The sequence below is a fragment of the Gymnogyps californianus genome, chromosome 2 (assembly GCF_018139145.2).
Source record: "Gymnogyps californianus isolate 813 chromosome 2, ASM1813914v2, whole genome shotgun sequence".
Classification (NCBI taxonomy): domain Eukaryota; kingdom Metazoa; phylum Chordata; class Aves; order Accipitriformes; family Cathartidae; genus Gymnogyps; species Gymnogyps californianus.
In genome coordinates this window covers 75,896,353-75,914,387 of record NC_059472.1, presented here as the reverse complement: position 1 = coordinate 75,914,387, position 18,035 = coordinate 75,896,353, and the positions used below count along the sequence as shown (strand labels likewise).

Sequence of the window (18,035 nt, the reverse complement as noted above, 5' to 3'; positions counted from 1 at the left end):
AATTTTGCATTTTAATAAAACAAAAAGTAAATTAAGGATAAGTAATGAACTTTTTGAGTTTTCATCAAGAGCTTTTAAGAGTTTGAGCAGACCACCTGAAAAGAGACAGCTTTTCACAGCAAACTTGCCAGCTATGTGGAGAGGGGTCATAGCTGTATTCCTTCAAAGCAAAGAAACTTTTTCATCAAAAATGTAATTTTGTTGAAAACTCGAGCCTCCTTTAAGCTAAACTGGTTTCAATGCAAAGAACTGCTTTTACAATACATTGTAGTTCTACATTGTACTCAATATAAAAACTTTGTTTCACCACTTCATTATTCTGGTTTTATACTAGTCTGAACTCCATGGGGCATGTACCTCTATGGAGTTACAAATAGGATGTGAATAGAGTAATGGGAATGGGTAAATTACATTCTTAATCTTCACATTGTGAACACCTACTAGTTTTTTTTTAAGAGAAGACTTACAATTAAATCATTCTCCTGTCTTAAAAAGCTATTACAAAGTAGCTGGTAGCACAGAGAGTTCAATTCTACTCCACTTTTACTAGAAGACCCTTAGGGTATTAAGTATACTTTCTGAAGCATCACTTAAAACTTATTAACTACATGTCATATTTGTATTAAAAACTGTCAAAACTCTTTTTAGTCATGTTTCACATTATCTGTAGGAATGCTTTGCTTTCTTGTTCTTCATTTTGCCTACCTGGAAAGGATTCAAGATGAACATGATTGTTTGCTTGAGGGTAAAACAATAATTTTTCATCATTTAAATTAGAGTTATGTATTGCAACTCACTCATTTAAATAACATAAATGTCTTAAATCACAGTACATGTGAGGTCAGAATAGTTCTGGGTGTGTGCACCATTGCAACTCATAAAAGCTATGTTTATAGTTTAGAATGATTAAAAATACATGTCTTATGGGCCGTTCACATGAAGATCTTTCTTCAGCACAAAGAAGTTTTTGGTAAGTACAATCCTATAGCTGATATTTTAATTATAACTCACTGACTATTCCTAGTACAACTGTAAAAAGGAGACTTGTGGAACGAGATTTATCTTGAGCAAACAGTGCTTGCGTCTTTTGTTACAGAAATAGAACACACACCTTGATTTCCACAGGATGTCTCCAGCATCAAGATAAAATTACTCATACTAAGCATCAGGATGAAAGCAGAAGTAAAGCCTATGAATCAGTGCATTTGGTACTGGTTCTTAGTATTCCTTTTAGGCCCCTTATAGATCCAACAGATCTTTCTGTTTCTTTTTTTCTCGGCAGCTTGATTGATAGCCAAGATATAGAAAGAATCTTGCACTTCAACTTGACTAGGCCATGCTCAGTTCTAGTTTTGCTCCAAAGGAACAAAACATAGGCAATGAAGGAAAAATAGAATATATATTAGAGAATATAAAATGTTATATCTAGGCTAACAGAAAAAAAAAGAAAAAAGTTTTTAGGAAGTTTTCATTAAATCTTTAGACAGTATTGAAAATAAGACACCCCGTCCCAAAAACACACTCTTTGAAACACCAAATCAAATTAAACCATGGCTCAAAATAAAGAGAATCTTTTGAAAAAGAACAGACAAATGTATGGATAATCTTTCTGAGGCTGATATATAGATTTATGTAACACAGCATTCAGTTCTGGAGCGTACATCTCACAAATGAGTATGAACCACAGCCAAAAATAATCAATAGTAATTAAAAGAGAATGTGCGAGTTCAAAAAGAAAGGAAGCCAAAATCTCAGTCAGGAAAAAAGGTTCTTTTCCAGCAGGGGAGGAAGGAAGGCAACAGTAGAATCAGGGTAGCAGAGGCAACAGGAGGTTCAGAGGTATGAAGGTCATAGGAAGAGGCAAGGTCTGTCAGACGCGCTTGGTGTATGAAGGGAATGATGCACAACAGTAAACTGTTGGGGGAAAAGAGTAAAAGGATAAAATTATAAATATTGTGTAGGTCAGACAGCAGAATGGCTAGCATGCTCAGTAACGTTAAAGAACCAGATGCCCAAAGGAGGTGTAGGTAAGTGGGCACATGTATTAAAATTTGGAATCCCACAGATGCTCTAAGACTAACTCCCTGGGTTCGTGTAAAAGCTAACTCAATCCCAACAGCACAACACCTACTAATATGCAGCATGTCTACAAATTCTGCTTTACTTAGCCTGAATTTTAATTCTCCAGAAGGTAGAAGATAGATGATGTTGAAGATTCAACTTTATTCTTTAGCCTCAGATCAGGCTGGATGAGTAAGAGGAGTAACGGTGGTATAAGCCTCCAAAGTCACACTTGTAAGTTTTCTTGCTTTAAAGACTATCTCTAAGAAAGAAAAGGCTGGGTCACTTGACAGATGCCTTCTGAGGCAGTGCACTATGACAGGCCAGCAAAATTACCTACTCAGCAGCCTGCAGTTCTCAGTTAATTTAGAACCACATGTAAGAAAATGTCGTTTCCTCTCTGTGAGATTCTCTACCCTGTTTTTGCTTCAAGTTAACAAAGTCCAACCGTTAGAGACTATCCCTAATGACTGTGAAAGACTAGATATGTATCTAAGGTGACTGAAGAAATATGACCAAATTGCTTGTGAAACTGTCACAGCTTTTGTCAAGTGGCTTGTATTACCTGTGAATATATCAATGATATAATGAAAAACATTAAAAATTAGGCTCCCTTCTGTTCTTCTTGTTCCTTAAAATTAACCTGGTATTATCCATCAACTAGTAGTATACGGCATCTGTACAAAATAACAGGGAAATGCTTATACCCACTCCTTCATCCCTTTCAAACTTTCTGGTTAAGTGATGATTGATTATTTTGATCTATAGTTAAAAACAAAGACCCGTTCAAATCATTATTTCACTTCTTTAAAGACAGAACGCTTTCCGAAATTTAAAAATCAATCAGTTGTCAAGCCCTTACCCAGTGCGAACCCTGAGTTCACTAGTACTTTATCCAGTGTCAGAGTGAAGAATTTAACTTCAGGATCTCACTCTACAAGCAGGTGAATTGTTTATTCTTTTTCAAACAGCTTTTAATTTCTTACTGCATTTCTTGATGATAGTTCATAACAAGCCAAATAAAGGGCTAATCATGGAGGTTCACAGGCATATTGCATTTATTCTAATGAGCTAGTTGAAAACTTTTCAAGGCAGCATGTTTTAATTGCTCATCTAGGTGCAGCGATGTTTCAGTATGCGTATTCTTTACCTGAGGTAAGTAGCACAGAGCTTACTACTGACTCATTTATTGGGAACTTCACAAGCTTTGTGACATAACCAAACGCCACGCAACAGAGGTGACAATCTCCATTCCTGCATTCCCAAAGCGCAGTCAATCTTAGAATCATAGGCCATGAACAATCTGATTAGTAAGATAAGGAAGGAGAAAGGATCCCATAAACATACCATTTTAGACATAAACACAACATGCAGCTAAGGGTCTACCAGACCAAAAGGTAAGAGGAAAGGTCATGTAAAGAGAATAAAAAGATTAAAGAGCAAAAACTGTGAGGAACAATTGTACTCTTGTTTGCGGAAGAGATTCTTACCATTAGAGTCAGAAAAGCCCAAGTGTCTTACTAAAGGCCTATTCATGAATGACTTACACTCCACATACATAAGTTTGGAAAACTCCGTGAAGAGCGATTACTACCATCCTCTATGAAATGAAAATTCCTCAACATGGGTTTCCCAGAGCACAATGGGACAACTGTGTGTTTGCTGGGAAGGAATGAGGGGTGAGGCACGGTGCCCCACAGACAGTGGCAGATTGTAAGGAACAAGAATTTAAACGCCACATGATCACAGAATTTTAATTTCTGAATGGGAATCTCATCTTGTGAAAGACAAACTACTGCTGACAGTCACCCACTCAGCAAAGGAAGACCACAATCCTCATCAGAGAAAGCTGCTTTGAGAGTGATTTCAGAACAAATATGCCTTTCATCAATAGCTGGCATCAGTAGCTTATCCTCCTTCCCACCTTGTTCTATGAGAAAACACATTTACTGAGGTTAGAGTCAGGAAGATTGAAAATTTTGTTCTTCTCTGAATCTACCGCCAAAGTCTTATTTGCACTGCTTGAGGCATTCTCAGACAAAAAACCCCATCATTGCAAAACTCTGTTCTTATACTGCTCAATCACTACAGTATCTAAGCACCTTTCAGAATGGCATTAGGCAATATAATTAGCATCTGTCATACATGCTGCTTTTTCTCATGGGTACAGCTATACACATTTCTCTTGTGTAAATCTATACACGTGTCTTTACCTAGGTAGAGCACAGCGTAATTATAAAGCTAAAATTGTCCCGCTCCAACACTGATGCTTTAAGTCTAAAATAAGTACCCACTAAGCACTATTCTTTTGCTCTCAGTAAACTGAGGATAATAAAAGCTCATGTTATGTTTCCATGTACAAGCTTAATCAAATCCTTTTGGCTGAGATATTGTGTTTGTTTAAGAGCAAATGATCAGGCTGATAAAATCAGAGCTGCATTGATTAAAGGGTATTTGATCACCAAGGTAGATCAGGAAAGCATTGCAAAATAACAGTGGTAGAAACTCAAATGAAGCAGAAATATCAATGCAAAGAACGCCACAACGGATTTTTAATAAAGAAAACATTGTAGGCAAGCTGATAGTATCTAGCAAAAAAAAAAAAAAAGAAGATTTTAAGTATGATATGATTTCTGTGCATGTGCTGCTAAAAATGAATTAGGGTTAATCCTCAATAAGATTCAGGTTTTCTGTTAGTATGGATCTCCTTAATTTCCTTCTCTCCCCCCCAATAAAACTTGTCAATCTGTATTTCCTCAGCACAGATTTCAAAAATAATGCTTTAGATTTAGCTGGTATCCAATAGCAAACACACAACACTAAAGTACCAGAGTAACTGCTACCTGCAGAATAATTTTGGTAAAGAAAATGTCCTGGAAAAAGATCTTTTGTCAAATTAGCAGCTAATGGAGACATTTCTCTATCCTGTGGTTAGGAGACACCCTCCTAACTTTCAAAGGAAGTGTGTCCATGAGATGCCGTAACGTGCAGAGCTTTGCTGCCTTTACAGGATCTACATGGGTGTGCAGGGCAAGCCCACAGGGAACATAATACATGATCAAAGACTTGGATTGTGTACAAAGATTTAAAGACAGTCGATGGATAAGCATGAAAAAGTAGCACGAAAACACGCTTTTCACAAATACACAAGGGTGTGGAAAATATCGTATTTCTTTGTCTGATAACTCTCGTGCCCCAAAGGGAAGAGCACACAAAGGACTATCCAGAGATGGCAAGGAAGATGTACCCATTAGGACAGGAAGGCCTTTAACAATATACAGCTCCTGTAAATGGTTTAATTTTCCAAAGGGAGACACCCTGTAGTTTTCAACCTAGACTGATAGACCTACTGACTCTCAAAGGAACTCGTCTCTGGAGAGACAGAAAAAAACGTTAGTACAAAAAAACAAACCTGGAGAATTAACACAAGATGACAGATTTTTGCTTCCAGCTGCACAAAGTCACAAGGTTTGATGGTTGTTTTTAAATGCTTCCATACAATGGCCAGGTATCATCCGCAAAACTGTCTCCAAACAAGTGTTTTGTTTAATTTATATTAATTAGTTACACTGCATTGGGCATTTTAAAAGACAACAGGCTGGAAAAAAGGGAAAAAACAGACATATGTCTAGAGAGCAGAGAGGAAAGTCTGGAAAAGCTACCCCTGAGAGTAACCATCAGAAGAGTGGAAATGCAAATACTTGTATTTTCAAACATACGTTTAGGTACCAGCTCTGTTGGTGCTGTAACATCTGCTTCTCTGTAACAGACTGTTGGATCCACAATGTCAGGAGGAGGGTAAGGTGGGGGTGGGGGAATCACTAACTGGGGTGGACCACGAGTGGTGCCTCTAGGAGGCTTTTGTGGCACCAGCCGTCCATCACCTACAGGGGGATCAATTGACTAGTTACTTCATTGCAAGATAATGATCACTCTGTTTATTGCTATTTTTTATACACACATTGATTTTTCCCTTACCCACATTCAAAGTCTCTCTAGATCTAATTCTGCTCTTATTTACCCTTAAATAATTAAGGGAGAAGGAAAAGCTAGGTCTCTTAAACCAACAGCAATGGGACCAGAATTGAGCCCATCACATACATGTACATCACAACTAACAGTTAAAATCACCAGTTTTGGCAGACATAAGGAAGGAGAAAAAAAAAGTTAATTACAAAAAAAATTGAAAAAAACTATGTAAGGAAATGTGAAAAATGTGTTTTATTTTTATCTTCTTAAGTGCCAAACTGCCTGAATTTGTTGACCTCTAGGATACTTTGTGACTATCTTCGTGACTTCCTGAGAGAAAGAGGAAGATGCCTCAGGTCAGTATTTTGAAGTAGGTATCTTGACAGGTTTTTCTGTTCTTTTTCTAAGTAGGTTTTTTATTATTTTGACGTTGTGGAGAAGCAGATGATTAACTTGTTTCTTGCAAAACAGTGTTTTAAGCTATCAAAGGAAATACTCATAACTTTGGCTGGGGGCTTATTTCAATACTATGTGCAATGACTAAATGAATACATGCACCTTTGCACTACACTCTATTAACCATCTGCAATGTTAAAAAGTTGCTGCCAGTTTGTAGTGCACAGACCTAGAGCTATTGTAATTTGGAAAGTCCTTATAAGGAGTCTGAAAGTGCACTGAGGAACCATGACTACTTGCTTGTTCTGCTCTCGTACCCTGCCTTAAGTATCTGCTGTGGTCATTCCTGAAGACAGGTGCTGGCAGAGATGGACCTCTGGTCTGATCCATTCTGATCATTCCTACAGTCTTAGGCTCATGCTCTGGTGCTGCTGAGAAGGGAAGCAGCACCAAGAGGGAGGAAAAAAGATTAAACCATTATGATTTTCTGCTTAGGAGTCACTAGCTTCCAGAGATTCACGACACAATTTAATGCTGGCAAATGTGCAGACCCTTTTTTCCGCTTTGAGAAAACTCGGCACAATACTTCGGGGTCACAATAAGTGACTCAGTATTGAATACTGAAGTGATTTTGCCAGTTTGAGAATATTTTTGATAGGATCTTCTGCTTTGATTCATGTGAGTAACTTGGAATATACACAGGTAGCTTTAATCCTTTTTCCACCATGCAGCTGCCTATTTCTTGCAGCACGTTTTTCCCCTCACTACAGTCTTGCTTTTTTCACAGCTTTTCTCTCTTGCTTTCAGAGCCATCTGTGCTTTCTCATCATTTTCTTGCAAAGGCCCCGAAGAGAGGCTGTTTTACCAACCTTCCCTTGCTGTAACATGTTTTCTTGTTAATGAACGCATTCATTCAAGAAAGTAGCAGAAAATGAAAAGCACAGAAGATAGGGCTACTGTGGGACGAGTTCTTTGTCAGTGTAAAATAATAAGGCTCCATTAAAGTAAACGATACTACAGAATCCTACATCAGCTGAGTCTGGCCAGCAAGCGCTTATGTACACAGTACTGAACAGACTAGAAGTGGCTCTGCTCTGCTTTATTTCATCTGTAACATTCTGAGCACTGATACAAAATAAAATGAACACTTACAAAAAGTTAAAGCACCAAATGTCATCAATAAGTGACCAGCAGTAGGGCAAAGCATGAGGAGTGACAGACTGTGACATCTGCCATGGTTAAAAGTAAGCCAATTTGCTGAAAACTCCTGTGTTATATGGCACAGCGATAACATTCCCCTTAGAGGGTTTAAATAAGAGATGTCAATGGAGTCAAACATGTCACAAGATAATGGACTCCTGCTGCTACATAAATGCTGAGGCATTAAATGTGAAGCATTTACTGAAAATAAATGTTGGAACAAAGCCAAGAGGTTTCTTTCTAAACTGTGAGGCATTTGTAATGTAAGCAATTATGTATGACAGGATGTCATATCTGTATGTCTTAGGCACTTTATAAAACATGAGGTCAAAGGCAGGAACTGAAGTGCACTGAGTGCATTACGGCACTTGAAGAATGATTCTCTTAATGTACTGAAAAATGAGTTCCAATATGTGGGGTTATTATTTCGTATCTTTACCCATCACAAAATCACTTTGTTTGCTAAAAGCCTAATCTTGAGGTCCAGACTCGGGCAAAGCTCCCACTGATCTGAATAAGCTAGCAGTCAGATAACGACAGAGGTCTGGGAGAACGTTTTTCAGTCTTCTTGTATGAGGGTAAATGTGGTGTCACATACAGCTGAAGGCTAGAGTTTCTTTTGTTGTCTCCAGCCATGTACAGCATTCCTTTGAGAGCACCAGTTCTTTTCTTCTACTGATTAGCTAAAGACTCAGCAGAGATTGATTTATAATAAAACTGAGGACTAAATTCAAAAGAAAAACTTCACTGAATATGGTCAGTTGATGTCAAACTGTTGGAGCACTACAGGAAAAGAAAATGTCTTCAGGCTTTAGGAACATGAGGAGATACTGAACCAGGTTGACTGTACTTCAGTTCTAGCAGAACCCCATGGGTTCAGATGCATTCAGTATTGGCTGGCCTATCTCCATTTACTAGCATTTCCATTTACTATTTCCACATTTCCATTTACTAGCAAAACCACCATGACCTTAAAGGCACAGAATAGGCCCAGGGCTAGTGCTTTTGGATATCCAGCTTGTACCAAACATTCAAATCATCTGATGAGTGTTATCTACCTTTTACTACCCTATGGTACTACGAATTGTGCCATTAAAAAGAAGAGGTAATATACAAACACTTAATTCCAGACTTTCATTCTGCAGAGAAATGCGTTTTTTTTCCCCCAGTTACAAAAGTTTCTGAACTCACAGCATAACAGAATTAAGGAGACTTCAAACAGCGAGCATTGAAAGCACATGCATGAGATTACACAGGAGAACAGAACGCCTCTCACCCATTGTGCTCTTCCTCTTGTCTTCCCTGTCTTCTGTCCTGTTTGGCATGGCAGGAGTGGGTGGAGCAGATGCAGTTGGTGGAAGAGGGGCACGCCTTTTCTTTTTCTGTAAATCATTTAGGGATGCTCCTTGTGAAATCTAGCGAAGTTGAAAAATAGGCACAGTAAAGGATATGTTTTGTCGATGTTGTAAATTGCCATTAACAAAAAAAATGTGATTGTCATATGACCTAATTTCTCAGCAGAGTACATTTATAATGAGCATTTAGAGTGACAACAGGAGATTAAAAAGACAGATCAGAAGAGGTATAATAATACTGCACTCAGAGAAGGGACCAGAACTGCAGATGACCAGTCTGGTAGACATTTGATGTTTTTGGTAAAAGGGAACTAGAGAGCCCAACACTCAGCAACACACAGTATGACACTACGTTTCTTCAGACCTTAAATTATGCTTCAATACTCCAATCAGTATGTGTAGGGAATAAACTCTCTCTCATTTATTTTATTTTCCTCTCAAATTCTTGTTTAAGGACTTCTGAGTCAAGAATCAGAATTGAAAGTTTGCTTGCATGATGGTTTGTGATCATACTGTAGTCTATTTATGTCTATTGGACTTCACAGACATACTTGTGAAGATCTGTAACACTTTGGCTTCCAATAATTGCAACTTGCTGGTTGGCAAGCCAAGACTTCATTACTGTTCACATTGCTTTTAAAAATACGAAAAATTTTATTACAAGTGACTTGGATTTCACTGGGTTGCATAGTATTTTCTGTAGCTTGTTGGAACTTAGCTCTATTTCCTTTTTCCGGAAAAATAATAATAAAAACATGTAGGAAAATCTGTTGAATTTTTATATTTGAAAGGTACCGACAACACTAGACAGAACCAGGCTTAGATGAGGCAGAGGGTAATGGGAGTTGCCCGCACATGGCATGCTGTTGACATTCCTCAGTCTTCACTTGCATGACTTCACTGCTCTGTCTGTCCTGATACTCCCCATAGCTGAAGGTATCTAATATACAGAACTGCCTGGTGGTTTTCTAATATTTCAAAGGCCTAAACAATAATAATCATCCTTCCTTTAATCCAGAGGATTAATGAACCCTTAAAATACATTTGTTGTGTGAGATTTCATTAAACAAATAGTAGCTTCACACTGCTTAAAGCTATTATCAGAGTTCAGAGGAAAGGCACTCATTTATATGCGTCCTTTCCTACATGGAGTGAAAACGCTGAGAATAAATTAATTTCATAAAGAGTAGGACACGAATAGAGCCTCCCTCACTTAGCCTTCCTTTTTAAAAGCACTCAGAAGGGTCTTAGGTTATAAACCACAAACATTCAGTTCCCAACTTTCAGGATAATGCTTTAACCACTGTGCCACATGACAATTGGACACTCTCCACCCCTTCTTGGTGAACCTGCATCCTGCATATGGAGAAACTTGGTAGTAAGTGGTAGTAACTTGGTAGAGCACGTTAACCAGGACAAGCTGCAGCTTCGTAGCAAACAGTTTCTATAAGGTGGAGGGGATGGAGGGTGGGAAAGAAAGGTGTCCTGGTCTTACTTCCTACTACCATGGATTATTTCTGCATTTTACATTAAATGTCCACTGGATACAGCGCATGACTAAAGCCAGTGAGACCAATCTAGATAAAGTTAGGCATACCAAATGGGCAAGAACGTTAATAGTAACTAGTGATTTTGCAGACTTCAATTTTGGCCACCAAACTTCATGGAATTTGAAAAATTAGACTTATACCCAGAAAAGAGCACGAGGCCAAATGTTCAGGAATGGATACAGCAAAGTTTTAGAGCTCCTCTGAAAAACTTTTGCCCAAAGTTATGGTGTTGCTCCATATTAAGATGGGGCGCCCCTCCTGATAAAGAAACTGCCTGCCAGTGGTTAGGAACTGACTGCAATTGACTGAAGTTGAATCCCACACCTCCCCCCCATTCTTATAGAACCAGCATGCCCAACATTGAGCTGAACATGGGAAACTGTTCAGTGAAACAAACTCATCAGGCTTTTGTTTACAGAGGAGGAATTACATGGAGGACTGCATTCTTCTCCATGTCTATTTGGGGCAATTGGCAAATAGGCACTTGGAAAAAAAATCAGATTCTTCTGCACTGCATTTTAAATAACTAAAGACATGTGAGCATTTAATACTGTATCTTGATTCTTCAGGATACTACCTTACAAAAAAGAGAAAATTATCAAAGTGGGGACTTCAATTAATCTGACTACAAAGTCTCCAAAATTCAGCAGCTATGGAGAACTTGAATCATCTGGAAGACAGGCAGCATCTGAACTTCCCCGACACTTCACAAGCACAAGCCATGACTTTTGCAGTTATTTAATGGCATTTTGCAGCTTCCACATTCACTCCTGCCTCTCCACACAGAAAGGTCATTTTACTTGAGGACAAAAAAAATGGATGGACTGGTGATTTAAAAGGTAAGTCTCGGAAATCTTGAGAATCAAGGCAGAAAGTAAGGAAACGTGCGTTTCCACTTGAAATGATAGAGATCACTAATCACCCTTCCCCAAGTACCAGAGGAGTGAAGGATGTTAGTTTGGTATAGTCAAATTCCTTAAAGATACAATACTGCTTTAGTTAGAAGAAAGGATCCTCCTTAGAAGCCAGCTTATCTTTTTCAGCTCTATCCATTCTTATTTATTTGAATCTTCTGAGGAACATTAGATAGATGTATGAATGAACACACTGCTACAGCTAAAGGAAAGGCTAGAAAATAGCTAGTGCACAACTGCAATAATGCAAGTTTGTCAAATACACACACAAAAATGCTTTTATTATACTGTCAGCTAAGTGCAGTACACTTCACAAACACCATAAGGAAGATGAAAAGCTTGCTTAAAGCCAGCCAAACTACAATGTATATAAGAAGTGTCTACTTCAAGAATAGGTCATAAAAATTGTTGAAAGTAGTTCTTTAATGCCAACTTCGGTAAACCTATGAGGCTAAACATAAATGGGAAAACCACAACATTCTGTTTCTTTCTTGCAATTGTATATACCAAAACAATAGAACTTGAAAATAATTTGATATGGCTGGCTGCTTCTTTTATAAAGAAATCAAGCCTTAACATTATCTGAAGTAATTTCCTATCCAAACTTTGTTAGAGGAGCCCCTCTCTGAGCATAACAGAGTATTTCCTAGTCTTAGCACTTGTGCTTCACCTATGTAGCATTTTTAACTAGAAGAAATTATTTGATCAGCTTCTGTTAAGCAATGAATACATAATTTTTAAAGATGTTAGTAAGCATTCTCTGGCTATAATTAATAGCATCAACCGAGCTAGAGATGAACAAAGTGGGCCAAAAGGACCTAAGGCTGACAAATAGTGTCACTTCTGTTCCCATATTGATGAGACCACATATGATGCAAAAAACAATTTTCCATTAAATTCATGTCATGGCTTACGTGCTGTTTGAAAAATACTTCCAATATTGCAGACAAAATATCTGAGGCATGTGCTGAATATGTTTTCCTTCTGCGAAAGCTCCACATCTTTATTAAAATTTGAGGGCTTTAGATAAGATTTTAGAATATATTCAGAGCATAACAACAACATCATGGGGAGGTTATGTGTCAAAATTGTGTGGAAAAGTGTCTCCAAGGCTAATGCTTGAAATTTTCAATCAGTAGCATTTGACAGTCACCTTACTGGCAAAAGGTCTGTGGATACTGTAAGAGTGGATGCGTAAATTGAGTCTGAATTTCCTCATGCATAAGAGTCCAGTATTTTCTTTGGGTTAGGTTGCACTGAATATGAATTCATGAAAAATATTAATGGAGTCCCAAGGAAACAAGAGCCACCACCACCAAAAATTCATCAAGCATTCAAAGACAAGGAGGTTCTCAGATAAATTTCCAATGTGAGCTCCACTCCTCTGCCTTACCTCTCCTCTACTTACAGGTCAGACACTGGTTTTGTATTTATCAACCCGTTCCTATTAATTTTTCTAACAGAAATGTTTATCTATGTAAGTATTTGCTAAGTCTTCTGGCAAATACCACCTTTCTTTTATTCACAGACCAAACTAGGCCTAAATGTACTGCAGGTTTACTGCTCCCTACCTCCTTCTGTAAGCCAGAAACTATATCATTAATTTGTGCTCCTCTGTCCCTCTAGTATCTACCAACATTCGCAACCCACTTGATGACACTGACTACATCTCAGTCATCTGAATCACTACTTTGACCAAGACGGAAATCTCACTCTACTGTCTCCAAAGACAGATTAAAGACTCTACAATAGCATATTCAGAAAGCCACACATACCCAAGTCTGTTCCATTAAGGACAGCCCACACACTCTTGCTGTAGACGGTAGAGAAAAAGGACTGGGCTTAATGAAACCTTGGAAAGTGCACATACTGCATCCTTGTTAAATAACAAAGTACTGTAATGTTGTAATTACTGCAGTTATATCTCTACTAGTAAAGAACCTAGCAACTACCAAGGTGTTCCAAAATGGTGATACAGCCAGGTAAAGATCCTTAAGCTAACACTAGAAGCCGAGCTGGACTTTGTGGGCTTGAGGAAAAAATACCATATAACTTCTACACTGGATGTTGAAGGCCACTTTGGTGCCTTCTGGGAACTACTGCCTTTCAAGCAACACGTTTTGCCCATTTATTGAATAGCTGAGGGAGACTTGATACTCTTCAAAGCCTACTGTGTTGGGACACAGAGACCAGAAGAATGAGCCATGTTTTCTTCCTTCTCCCAAGACTGGTGTCTGGGGAGAAGACTGGACATACAAGAGACATGTACTTTCTGCAGGACTGAGAAAGAGCTTGGAAAAAAGCTGGGTGATATCCGCTCAGAAGAACAATTAAGAACACAAGTAAGGAAGAACAACTTAAGAATTGCCATGGAAAGACTTTCTTGGACTTCCACACTAAAAGCAAACACCACCTTCTTGAGTTACCTGGAACAGGTTTTCCCTGAACAACTGCAGGTATCTGTGTTGTAGCTGGCATCCACACTTACTGCAGAAAGCCTAGACAATTGATAGACATATCTAAACAGTTCTAACTGTGCCTTAACAGAAAACCCCTCAGTGGATCTAGTCAATATGTGATTGAGATGTTAAAAAAAAAAGTGCATAGTGTGTGTTTCAAAATTCAAACCACTCTTCCCAATATTTTCATAAACATTACAAGAAACGTTTGTCTCACAGCAACAGATTTTTCCCTTTACTCTCACTGCTATCATTTTGCCACAGAAAAGGAAAAATGGAAACTTGAAAACCTAACGATTTTCCAGGTTTGCTATTTAACAAAATCCTCCTTAAAGCAATGTTCTTCCTGCTCAGACATTGTAGCTACAGGTGATACACGTATTCTATCAGCAATAGGATTATGTCTGGAATAAGGATTGTTTTTAAGGGATGTCCCACAGTGTTTTAGCATATACAAATAAAAAATTGTAAAGCATACGATATAAACTGTGTGAAGAAAGCTCATATACTCTCTTGCTTCTTTCTCCTTTTTATGCAAGATTACACATTAGGATATTTCATTGTTTTATAAAACAACTTCTGTCTAATTTGTATACAAAATGTCTTGTTCAGGGAAACAGCGAGTGATTGTTTGTAGAAATTGTTTTTAGAAGTAAATAAAAAGGACTGGAAAAAGAACACATGGATTCAATCACTGGCATGCCCTGACTAAAAACTGGTTTCCATCATCCAACACTGACTAGACACACACTCTGATATAAGCAAGCCAGGTTCTGATACACCTGCTGGTGATGATATTGTGTGGGGTCAGAATGCCTATGGAATTACAAGAGTGTTTAAATATGATCCACAGAAAAATTCAGAGCTAACTTGTAACTGAACAAACAACAGTATCACTCCAAACTACGTGTGGGACCATCCCAACCCTCTTCACTTCACAAAGAATTTTAAGAAATCTTGAAATAATTAAAATTCATTTTACAAGAAGCTCTAGAAGTAAAAAGAAAAGACACACGTTTTATTAATCAGTTTTAAACTCTTAATATAACCATAACTGCACTGATCCTTTATAGCATTGTATGAAAGACAAGTGGTAGGTTGGTATGTAACTAAGATTTGTGGTTTGAGAGTTTTTAAAAATGTTTTGCTATGATTTTGTACATAACTTAAACCAGTTGAGAAGAAAATATTTTGATCCAAGAGGAGCTGTTCTAGGAAAATCACAGAGATAAATCTTTCAACTGCAGAACAGAAACATAAATCTGTCCACTAAACTTGATGATATAAAAGCTATTCTATCCAGCTGATTCTGCCTTTTCACAGGGCAACAGATGCTTCAACATGCCCAGCACTATAAACCACAAGAAGCCCCAATTGAACATTAATGTGTCTTAAACAACATTTACTCATATGTCTAATATTCCCTGGACAGGTCATATATTATTAGGCTTTTCACTGGCATACACTGACAAATGAAAATTCAGGGAGCTCTCAAAGAAACTGGGCGTATGAGCAATTCATGAGGCTGACCACTCTAAGTTACATTGCATTAAATTGTCTATTCAGCACTGAACTTCTCTACCTTGTTTCTTTATTGGGTAGTACCCCATTTCATTTGATTAAAAACTGAATGTTTAATCCACAAGTATGTTACAAACGGCATTCAAAGACACCAGTCTGATGTTTCCCAAAAACATGTCCTTATGTTGCAGAATGCATTTGTGTGGGTTATTGAAAATGCTTACAAGGATCCCATGCAATGCAACAACATATTGCAAAAACAACATACACAGAGATACTAAAAAATCTGGCACATGGAAACCGTTTTAAAGAGGAAATTATTTGAAAAACTTGTCATTTTGATAAAATGCATAGAAATAACTACACTTTAGAAATTAGCAAGCAGTTTCCCTGGATCGGTCATTTTAGTTCTGTACATCTTGATTTTTCAGTGTTGGATCTCACAAACCTGACAATAAAATGAATAATAATAAACTTAAAGGGAGATTTTTAAATAAGCCATATGAATAAGCATGCTGCGATAGCAAGACTGACATTTGGACAGACTACACCCAACAGCTCGTGTTACACTGGACACGCCACTCTCACATGGAACAAGTTTAGATGGGAGATTCCCAAGCTACTGCCAACATGAGTTCAAGTCCACAACGTAACACCAACTAACTCTTCAAGCAGGACAACTATGTTTGTGTCCTGACACAACACCGCTCCGTATCAGGGTGTTTCCTCCTGACTTTGAAGCTCTGCACTGTGCTCCCTTGTACTGTGTTTGGCCCACATGATGGTTGCACCCCAGCCATACTCACGGCCTCAGCTTCTGAGCTGCTTTGCTGCTGGAAGTGTTCAGGCGCTGTGTTAAGTGGGAAGTCTGGCTTATAACTAGAGTGCAAACTGCATTGTTCTTCTGAAAATACCCTTACCATTAACATTTTAATCAGATGCCACAAAATATTGTATCGTTTTGCCTACTTTTATGCTGCTTAATTTCAAATTAATTTTTTCTCATTATATAATTCTGGCATTAAACAGAGTTTTGTAATGAAATTTAGTATTATCAAAAATCAAGTTGTGACTGCAAAAACATCTCAGTCTTAATAACAGACAAAAAGCTTAGCATTACTGGATTTTACAGAAATTGCTATGCTCTTGTGCTATTTTATTCATAAAATGAAGAAGATGAAAGCCAAGAATGTCCTTGAATACTCAGCTGATTGGCGACAGAAAGCTAAATCAGTTGACGCAAGAAAGCCACTACAAGGTGAAGGGGCAAGCTCATTTTTCCATTTGTTTTTATTGAACACACCCTTTGTGAAAAGTCATGGTCAAGGGCAGTTAAAAATTAATGTCATTCTAATCTTCTTTAAACACTTTAACTTGTTCAGTTAAATGTGTCAGACAGGAAACTATCCATAAACAAATTTGAGATGTTAAATTACTAAGATAGCTGTGATTTCCTTCTTTTGCAAAATCTCATTACTAGCTGCAATATTATTTCCACTCAAGGAAGTCACTCTACAACACCAAATATTTTCACATGCATTGAAACATGTAGACTACACAAGTCTGCGGATGTTTGCTTTGGCAAAGAATTGAACTTCCTCTGTTTCTCTGAATACAATGTAATCCTCCTCATTTATGTCTTCATTTAGGGGGTAAAAACAACAAAAAACCCTCAAACACTTAAAAATCACATTTTAAAACCACCACAAACTGATTTGCTACTAAGATTCATTCCTCCTCTAGAGAAGTTAAACAAAAAAGGCAAAAACCATCTCCAAATTTTCATTTCGTATTTGTGCTTATCTTTCTAGTTAGAGCAAAACAATTAACAGAACAAATGAACATTAGTAAGAGTTTAAAATACATAGTAGGACCTCAGCTCATATTTCTTCTGACAACTTTGTCAATGAGTTTGACATGATCAATGTCACCCTCTTGAGTTATTGCCTTTGGGAAGGGCACTGGCCTAGGGATTTATAAATCATCTTTTCTTCCTCAGTCTCACATCCAGGATTACAGGCTGGCTGATTGGTTGGTCTGCTTGTCTGTCCTTAAAAATCTGAGAGATGTCATGAGCCAACTGAAGATCTGAAAAATTTATTGTGCATCTTTGTCTAATTTTCTGCCAAAAGGATGGGCTGTAGCCTAACATCTGTTACGGCTAGAAAGCGGAAGGCAATCACACAAGCATTTGACCAGGAACAAGGAGAACCATATCCTTTCTACTGCCACTAAGCGACATACCTCCCTGGAGCTGAAGTTTTCCTCTACACTTAAAATTTTCTTCTGTAGAGATAGCCAAGTTGAATTTCTAGTGCTTAGCGCTAAGTCCTAGGCAATCACCTCAGAAGTCTTCTCAATTTAGAGAAAAACATACCTGACTTATTTCCAGTGTTCAACCCTCTTACATCAGCCCCCTCCATCTGCATGCACACAGAATGCCTGGGAAACCTGGTTTGGGTGATAAGTCAAGTGATAGTTTTCAATTCCTTTCCAATTTCATAGAACCATAGAATGCTTTGGGTTTAGAAGGGACCTTTAAAGACCATCTAGTCCATGCCATCCCTTCCCACTGCCCCCTGCAAATTTCCACTCAAGTCTAGTTCCTTC

General features: G+C 37.9%; 1 protein-coding gene across 1 annotated transcript in view; it reads right to left on the bottom strand.

Annotated features, from left to right (window-relative positions):
• Positions 1 to 18,035, bottom strand: part of COBL (cordon-bleu WH2 repeat protein) — a 157,193-nt gene that overhangs the window by 36,831 nt on the left and 102,327 nt on the right. The window contains 2 exon segments of the mRNA XM_050890877.1: positions 5,781 to 5,945; positions 8,903 to 9,041. Coding sequence (XP_050746834.1) covers positions 5,781 to 5,945; positions 8,903 to 9,041 — 304 coding nt within the window.